At 34.6% G+C, this 9,892-nt stretch overlaps 1 protein-coding gene and 1 long non-coding RNA gene across 2 annotated transcripts; both read left to right on the top strand.

Annotated features, from left to right (window-relative positions):
• Nucleotides 1-1,340: 1,340 nt before the first annotated feature.
• On the top strand, nt 1,341-7,304 carry LOC107165190 (uncharacterized). The gene is made up of 3 exons (XM_089216948.1): nt 1,341-1,548; nt 5,429-6,434; nt 7,068-7,304. The coding sequence occupies exons 2-3, from the start codon at nt 6,010-6,012 to the stop codon at nt 7,132-7,134; spliced, it is 492 nt and encodes a 163-aa protein (XP_089073074.1). The 5' UTR covers nt 1,341-1,548; nt 5,429-6,009; the 3' UTR covers nt 7,135-7,304.
• Nucleotides 7,305-7,335: 31 nt separating this feature from the next.
• On the top strand, nt 7,336-9,029 carry LOC107172180 (uncharacterized). The gene is made up of 2 exons (XR_016189651.1): nt 7,336-7,485; nt 7,569-9,029. It is a non-coding gene; the product is annotated as an uncharacterized LOC107172180 (long non-coding RNA).
• Nucleotides 9,030-9,892: the final 863 nt, after the last annotated feature.

Genomic DNA, 9,892 nt, shown 5'->3' with positions numbered 1-9,892 from the left:
TGAAAAAAATATCACTAAACGGTTACACACATACTACATACACTGAGCTATGATGATGATGATAATAATAATAATATATGTATTCGTATATTATATTATTATTGTGTACAATATAACACCGTCTACAATATAGGTCCTATATACGTTATTATTATTATTATTATTGTATCGGTGGTGGGCTAGGCGACCGCGAGAAGTGCAATATAATGGGTTCGGTCGAGACGAACGGGCGACGATGTAATAACACGAAATTAATAACGTAACGCGTTATTGAAGACGCATTAAAACTAGATCATCCGTCGTCCGTGATCGAAATGACACAACTCCGTGCGCGTGAATCGTGGCAGTGGCGGCTGAGTGATGAGATAGAGACGACGACGATGACGGACGCGACGACGTGTACGAGTACCGTTTCTCATTCAATCGTTTTGTTATATTTCATATTTTTAACGCATCTATTTAGATCGCTGTGTGTGTGTGTTTGTGTGTGTGTGTGTACCCATACGTTGAACAAACGGCGTTACGTAATTTTGCCACATTTTTTTTTTTGGTCTGCGCGCGCGAGACACGACGACACATGCCTTTAATAGTTTAATAATAATAATAATAATAATATCATAATAATTGTAACCATCAGTGGTAATAATAATAGTAACATAATATCGATATGAGATCTTTATGTACACGAAAACGGAGCGGGCGCTCTCCGTTTCTCACAAAACGGCGGCATATATCGTACACAAACCTGACGACTGCGAACGTCCTTGTCCACGATAATAATAATAATATTATAATCATCGTATATAGTCGTCATCTATTATCACCATTATCGTCGTCATCTTACACGTCTGCTTATACAATATGTAACATAGACCATAGCGCCATATACCCGTCAAACGGCGGCATGTCCCAAGCTGTAGACGAATGACAACCCCCCCCCCTCCCGGACCAATCGCCAACCAACTTACTGGTCATGGATCGTATTCTGTACACACACCCGCCCGCCCATCCGCTCGCCTTTCGTCACGACTAATATATGCATAATATAATGTTTGGTATTGTAATAATATAAATACCGTTTGATATCATAACCAGACATAACATAATATTATTATTATATAGGTTTACGGTGTATGTATGAGATATGGGTCGGCGAGGGGGTGGTGTCATCACATCACATAATTCGATGTACACCTTCTTCGTTATCGTTATTATTATTTTATACTGACGACGGGTAATCGACATCGAAACCTTTTCCAACGGCCGATGGTGGTGGGGCTACGTTGCTCAACCGTTCTCCAGTCTCTCGGTGTATATAATTCGGTGGACCATACCCCGAGACCGCATCATTCTCATCGTTGTCTGACAAGTCACGTACACTGTCTGCAACGAGCCCAGAAATCGCGAATCGTTATCGTGGTTTTCGTCGCTGCTGTCGTCGTTGATACTTGGCTGCTCTTGCTATCACTTTCGTCTTCATCCTCATCGTCACTGCATAAGAAGTCGTTCGCCATCCTGCACTTCGACCAACTCATTCGCAACATGAATGTGAGTAACCTGAGCCGTACAACCGGTGATCAAAACGATATTAAATTCTAGGTTTTAATTTTAATTTTTTCCCGATCGTATTTTTCTATTTTAAATTTTAATCTTATAAGTTTTCATCATATATATAATATTATAATATACCTAATCATATTACATTATTGCGTATATGTATATGTATATATATATATATATATATATATATATATATATATGTATATATTTACATACCTAGCGTAATTGGTTAAAGACTGCAAAAACCGTTCGTCTGATACAGCCAAAAAACTATGTTATAACCAAGGTAAAAAACAATAATATGCAATCGACTTTAGTTTTTAACAATGAATTGATAAATTTCAGAATAATAAAATTTAAAAGATCTATATTGTGAAGGGATGAATTCACTTGCGTTAACTAAACCACAAACTTGCAATGTCCGAAAGATATCCGTAATTTTAAATCATTTTTTGACTTAATATTTTTAAATGGCCGTGCGGATAATAATTGCTGTTCTATAGCCAAGTCAAACTATTACATTAAAACTTTAAAGATACTAAATATAAATTAAACTATTTTAATATAGTTATAAATTTTAGCTGATATTTTGATGACTTTCAATTTGAACAAAATATTCTTTACAATGATTAGGATAAAGAAATAAGTATTATTATTTAAATTCCGTACATTGTGAAATGTAATAGGTACATGTTTATGATATTTATATTCATTTTGAAACGATATTTACGGATGCATTACAAAGAAATTAACCTATTAACATTGAAAATATCTGTGGAGCATAAAAAAACAACTAAGTTTTCAAAATAAAATTCAACAGATGTATAACTACTTAAACAAAATCTATTTTAATTTATTTATATTATTTATACATCTTCAACATTGTTTTTGAAATTTCAGTAGAGTTTCTTAAGTTTTTAACTAAATATTATTAAATATTTTCGAAACACTAAGAAAGTAACTCCATAAGCACGCATTTTTATAAAACCACTATGATAAAACCGAAAAATTGTTGTAAGTTACAGAAAAAAAAAATATAATCGATAATCAAACTAAAATAATTTTAACAAAAATCTCACTGTAATTCATAATAAAGATAGGTATTTTAGTTTCGAATTAAAATAAATTTAAAACCAGTAATTTATTAGAAGTTTTTTTATTGCCTTTGTATATAACCAGGGCTGGACTAGCCCTTGAATCCACCTTGGGCTGAACAATCTTACCAGCCCTACCAAAGTGGAATTATTTTACATTCATATTACATTTATTTTAATCGGAGTTTAATATAATACAAAATCGGTTACTCTAAACACTGGCATTCCCTTAACGCAATGATGCGCATCCTTTTTAATCATAACATCCCTCGAATTAATTTATTTCGTTGAGATGACCTGCTTCCTATCAATATTACGTAAGTACTATAATTTTTTCGTTTGGTGTTAAATTGTTTGCAAAATCTTAATTAAAATTCCGTGACCCGGTAGCGCGTCACTGCCTTAACGCCATAATACAGCTTTTTAGGAACTTATCATGAACAATTCTGGGTTAGCCTATTTACTAACTTATTTTTTTAGCAGTAGTTTACAACTAATACGTTTAGATATGTTTACGTGACACCTAATATCTAGGTAGGTAGTAATATAATCAAAGTTCAATATGCAGAACGATGGGTGGTCCCAAGCATCCTTCCCACAACCTAAATCTTCAACTTGGTATTATTAACTCTATTCTACCGATTAACGATACCAATGTCACCACAATTATTAAACTCCCATCCAAAACACAGCTTATAAATAAATTATAATTCTTAATACAATCATCTAATACCTATACAGTATACATCTTTAAGAACCATCAATAACAGTATTTTTCTTTTATGCCTATTTCCTCATTTGCACCTTAATATTTTAGACTAATAATCTGTGATGTAGAAGCTTTTATTTAATAAAAATAATAATAATAGGTTTTTTGGGGTGGGAGGGGGGGACTCGCGGCAACATAGGCTATTGGGTGTGCGATGGTACGGCAAGGGTTATTTTGTTTGTAGGTTTTAAGTTGGTGGGGTTGTAACACGTGTTTGTGTATGTGTGGCAAGGATATGTTGCTAAAAATCTCGGGTAGTCACCCATCCGGGAACTAGCAACTTTGGCTGGTACGGAATACTCAGTGCGTTTTCGCAGATTGACTGTACAGCCTCACCAATCCACAATAAGTGGTACCTATATAACACGTATAACACAAAATAGGTACTGCACTACATATTATGTAATATTCACAGTAAATATTTTATTATATACTTATATAATTTAACTATTAATAAAGAAAGCATTGAAAATAATTTAAAAATAGAACATTTAACTTATACAAAGATATTTTTAATATATGCAAGTTTTTGAATTTGTCACATAGGTATAACGAAATAGTAGATTATCTAATCATTGTAGCTAAAACAAAAGAATGTATTTAAATTCTAAAATGGATACAATACTATTATGCCATATTTAAAAAATAACATTATGTACCTACCTATGTCTTTATATATCTAATGCACTATACACGACTATATTCATATGCGTTCATTCATCGCAGAGTTAAAGATTATAATTAATTATGCACAACAAAAAATAATAAGTTCACTTTTGTGCACAAAATTCCCTTTAAAACGATTATCATAATGTTATGTGTAGATATTCGTAATGTAATTTAAATATATGATTAGTAGAAGATAAGATTATTTAACACATATTTTTACTAAAAATTGTTTTAACTTAAAGTCATTGGAAATAAACAAATTTACCTAGACCATTGACTAAATATACAATGACATTACAGAGTAGGTAGGTATCTTAGATTGTTCGGACTCGGTCTAATTATCTACTATTGCAAACTATCGAGATCCAATTATCTCAACATTTAATATTTTAATGTATCAGCTAGGCTCTTCCATGAATATTTATATTTGGTTATATATCTTATACGACCGAGATGTAGTATGCACATTGCACATTGCGGCTATACGAACTATAGCTTATTTAATTAATTTGATAATTATTAACAGTGTTATCATTAAAATCAGATAAGATTATCAATAAATTTTACAAGAAAACTTATTTATTACCACATTAAATATTTTTATTTTAATTGATGATTGAAGATATAAATCATAAAAGCTGAATTATGATAAACTCATAGTCGCCCGCAGAAATTTTCTAGGGGGGGGGGGGCAATGTTAGGATTTCAGGATAAATATTATAATTGTACTAGGTGTTTGAAATAATAACCTTTTTTATTATACTCGTATACAATATATTTTATTTTATTATATTACAACTTATTTTATACTTTAAATTTGTTGTATAGTATATAGTAATTTATCTAAAACATTAAATTTAAAAAAATATTTTGAAAAGCCAGGGTGGAAATGCCCCAGCTTGCACCCCCCTGCGGTGCCTATGGATAAACTCATATTTATATAAACATTTATTCATATTTTTAATGATATATGATTACATTTATATGGTAATTGTTTCAAGTTTATAAGTAGCTAAGATTATTATAGCTATTAATGATAATAAATTGCTTAAAATATTATTCAAAACATTTTCGTTCGTTTTTGATACAGTATGGTATGTAAAAACTAGACAACTTAGAGTCAGTTCAATAATAATAATAAAATGATTACAATTCAAATAAATTTAAAATAAAATATTTTTTAAATTGTAATCATTAAAAAATAAAAGAAAAAATAATAAATATGGCTTGAAATTTTTTTTAAATAAAACGTTTGCAAACATAAATGAAAATTAATAATTATTTTTTGTTGTTAAATGATAAATAATAATTTTCATTGTATAATTGTTTAATTTAGCGGGCACTTATAATATTGCTTCTATCAATTGTTTTTGCTGTTGCTGAATCACCATATGGTGGTGGAAGTAGCAACAGCAATGGAAATGGTAGAAATGGAGGATATGGAGGCAAAGGACAATACGGTGGAGGAACTGGTAGTGGAGTAGGATCATCATCAGCCAGCCGTTTTTTAGTGGGTGGCCAATCAATATGGATCTCAATCCGGTTTATCTGGAGCAGGCCAACAACCGTTATTCTTCAATTGGATCTAAATTGGAGGTAACAAAGGAAGCTATAGTGGATCTAGTCTCGTAACAATGGTCGATACGGTAGTGGATCGACAAGTGGTTATGGAAGTGGTTCTTCAGGTAGTCTAGGTGGTACTGGAAGATCAACTGGAGGTTATGGAGGTGGATCTTCGGAAGTTATTCGGGTGGTTCACCAAGTAGTTACGGAAGTGGTTCATCGGGTAGCTTAGGTAGTCCTATTGGATCAACTGGAACTTATGGAACCGGCTCTTCAGGAGGTTTTGGCAGTGGATCATCCGGAAGCTATGGAGAGGATCTTTAGGAAGCTCCGGTAGTGGATCATCAGGAAGCTATGGAGGAGGATCGTCAGGAAGCTTCGGCAGTGGATCATCTGGAAGCTATGGAGGATCGTCAGGAGGCTTCGGCAGTGGATCATCTGGAAGCTATGGAAGTGGGTCCTCTGGAAGTTATGGAGGAGGTTCTTCGGGTGGCCTTGGTAGTGGATCATCAGGAAGCTATGGAGGAGGATCATCAGGAGCTTCTCGGCAGTGGATCATCAGGAAACTACGGTGGAGGATCGTCAGGAGGCTTCGGCAGTGGATCATCGGGAAGTTATGGAAGTGGATCCTCTGGAAGTTATGGAAGTGGTGGAGGAGGCCTTGGTGGAGCATCTTCAGGAAATAATGATGGTTATGGAGCTGGAGGTTCTGGATCGTATGACCAACTTGAGGAGCAAATGGTAATGGACTTGGTGGATCAGGAAACGATCCTCTTTCGGTAAGTTTTTACATAACAAATATAACTTTAATTTGATAAATATTACTATACAATTATTATTATTATCGTTATTATTATTTGTATAATAAAAATATATTATTTATTTTTACAAATTATTTTATCAATAATAATTAACAATAAAATTATCCTATGAATAATCCGTGAATTAGTAATTACTAAGTAGTACTTAGTAGTTGGTATAGTAGTTTTGTGAAATTTTTACTACTCAGAATAGTTTATTTGAGATATTAGTAAAAAATGATTTTTATGTATTGCATATTTTTTATTCTACAAAAATAGAAGTTATTGAACTGAATGACTGAATTCTTCAGTATCCATTAATTTCTTTCCAAATTATTCTTAATCTGTTCTACCACTACTACTACTACTACTACTACTATTTGTTGTTTTTAGTAGTACTGTAATTGATACTAAATAATAAAATAATCAAACTTAACTAAACCTAGAAAATATTAAAATAATAAGTTAATCACCAAAATGTAAAATTAAAAATTAAAAATATGCAATAATTTATTATATATAATATAAAATATTTCAATATCATATGCTTATGCATATTTATTGAATTTTTTTAAATCATTAAGTCTAATTTATAAGTTATATTTTATATAGGAACCAGCAAATTATGAATTTTCCTATGAGTGAATGCGCCAGAATCCGGTGCTATTTTTGGTCATAAAGAAAGTCGCCAAGGTGAAGAAGCTACTGGAGTGTATCATGTACTACTACCTGATGGTCGAACACAAATTGTTGAATACGAAGCTGATGAAGATGGATACAAGCCTAAAATTACATATACTGACCCAGTAGGAGGATATGCTGGTGATCGTCAATCTGGAAATGGCTATGGTGGAAATGGGGGCTTGGTGGTTCAGGAAGTTTAGGGGGAAGTGGTAGTAATCTAGGAGGTCTTTACAATAATTTTAATGGTGGTGGATCTAATAACAATGGTGCTGCGTATGGTAGTCAAGTGGTAGTATCGGTAGCAAATATGGTGGATCAGGCAGTTCCAGTGGAAGTGGTTTAGGAGGTGGATATGGTGGTTCGGTGGATCAAGTGGTGGCTTAGGAAGTAGCTATGAGGATCGGGAAGTTCAAAACGGTGGTCTAGGAGGTGGATATGGTGGTTCCGGTGGATCAAGTGGTGGCCTAGGAAGTAGCTATGGAGGATCGGGAAGTTCAAACGGTGGGTCTAGGAGGTGGATATGGTGGTTCCGGTGGATCAAGTGGTGGCCTAGGGAAGTAGCTATGGAGGATCGGGAAGTTCAAACGGTGGTCTAGGAGGTGGATATGGTGGTTCCGGTGGATCAAGTGGTGGCCTAGGAAGTAGCTATGGAGGATCGGGAAGTTCAAACGGTGGTCTAGGAGGTGGATATGGTGGTTCCGGTGGATCAAGTGGTGGCCTAGGAAGTAGCTATGGAGGATCGGGAAGTTCAAATGGTGGTCTAGGAGGTGGATATGGTGGTTCCGGTGATCAAGTGGTGGCCTAGGAAGTAGCTATGGAGGATCGGGAAGTTCAAACGGTGGTCTAGGAGGTGGATATGGAGTGTCTGGAAGTACAAGCGGGGGTCTAGGCGGTGGATATGGTGGTTCCGGTGGATCAAGTGGTAGCACTGGAGGAGGATATGGTGGACCAGGTGGTTCTAGTGGAAGTGGATTAGGAGGTGGATATGGTGGTTCTGGTAGCTCTAACAGTGGTTTAGGAAGTAGTTATGGAGGATCTGGAAGTTCAAAGGTGGTGTAGGAGTGGATATGGAGGATCTGGAAGTTCAAATGGTGGTCTAGGAGGTGGTTATGGAGGATCGGGAAGCTCAAATGGTGGTCTAGGAGGTGGATATGGTGGTTCAAGTGGTTCAAATGGTGTCTAGGAGGTGGATATGGAGGATCTGGAAGTTCAAATGGTGGTCTAGGAGGTGGATATGGAGGATCCGGTGGTGGGCTAGGAGGTGTTTTGGGGGATCGGGAAGTTCAAATGGTGGTCTAGGAGGTGGATATGGAGGATCTGGAAGTTCAAATGGTGGTCTAGGAGGTGGTTATGGAGGATCGGGAAGCTCAAATGGTGGTTTAGGAGGTGGATATGGTGGTTCAAAGTAGTTCAAATGGTGGTCTAGGAGGTGGATATGGAGGATCTGGTAGTTCAAGTGGTGGTTTAAGTAGTGGTATTAGGTGGATCTTATGGTAGTAATCGTAATGGTTTAGGAAGTGGGTCATCTTATTAATACTTTATTTATTGCTCAAAAATATATGATCATCTTGTTAGAAAATCTAAACTAAACGTATTTACTTAAGAAATAAGTAAATATAACTATACCATTTTTAGTTTTATTACTATTCTATTTATAGTGTTATAAACATTTGTGCTTATATTTAAAGATTTTATGTGTGTTTTGCACAGATTTTATTCTTTGGTTACTTTATACTTATTTCTGTAATCTATTGAGTTACTCATATTTGTATGTGAAAATCACATTTCTTTTTTTATTGGTGTAATGTACAATTTGCTTTTATTTTTATCGATGACATGTTTGTTAATTTTATAACCATATTATATTCAACATTAAATTAAATAAGTTAAACATATACTTGTTTAATAAAATATAATCGTTTTATTTGAATAAAATAACTAATTGAATGTCCTTATTTGTCTATGGAATGGTTTATATATTTATGTATTTGTACTTTACATAACATTTAGCATATTAATATATTATAAATACAGTACATAATAGGCAGTGGCGCACAGAGGTATTTTAAGAGCACATGCAGTGAAAAAAGTTAGCCACCCACCCACCCAATATTTTATTTATAACAAATATTTTCTTTATTTATTTCTCTACTTATTATTCACTGAAATTCAAAGAAATCAATTAGTATAGACTATAGTTTATGTTATAAATTTTTTAATTTCCCTGTGAAACCTGCAGTAGTACACACCCACCCCCTCGAGAACACATGCAGTTGCATTCCTTGCTAACCTGTCTGGGCGCCACTGATAATAGGTCAAAAAAAAAATTTCCCCAGCTCTTAGGTTTATTATCATAATGATATATACCATGGTCAATTCACTCTTAATTTTAAATTAACGGAGATAGACGTGATCTGCTGAGCGTAAAATTTGCTATGCTACGCACTTGTACGACGAAGACAACACATGCAGGTGTGGCGTCCTCTTAATTACTGCGCGCGTAGAGAGGAAATCGCCGAGCTTCGACGAATTGAGCCGACGAGCCACGAATGGGGCGTCGCCACGCTATTACAGTCGGTCTCATGTCTCACTACCGTACTGCGCTATTATTGATGTTTCACATCAATAAAGTGACAATGTAAATGTTATGAAACACTTGTATTCATGTCATTTCGGTGGTGTGTGGGGCTGCAGTCCTGTCATCTGCTCCCCCCCCCCCCATAAATACGACACTGTCAACAATGGTGTGTAAT

This window comes from Diuraphis noxia, unplaced genomic scaffold, assembly GCF_037042655.1.
Source record: "Diuraphis noxia isolate RWA-SAM2 unplaced genomic scaffold, SU_Dnox_SAM2 contig0001, whole genome shotgun sequence".
In the NCBI taxonomy this organism is placed as follows: domain Eukaryota; kingdom Metazoa; phylum Arthropoda; class Insecta; order Hemiptera; family Aphididae; genus Diuraphis; species Diuraphis noxia.
Note: the sequence above shows the minus strand (reverse complement) of the source record. Positions and strands in the feature narration are given on the sequence as shown.

Coding starts and splice junctions, on each gene's coding strand:
- LOC107165190 (XM_089216948.1), top strand. CDS start 6,010: ATGGAGGAGGATCGTCAGGAAGCTTCGGCAGTGGATCATCTGGAAGCT. Junction 6,435..7,067: donor CAGGAAACGATCCTCTTTCG/GTAAGTTTTTAC, acceptor TATTTTATATAG/GAACCAGCAAATTATGAATT.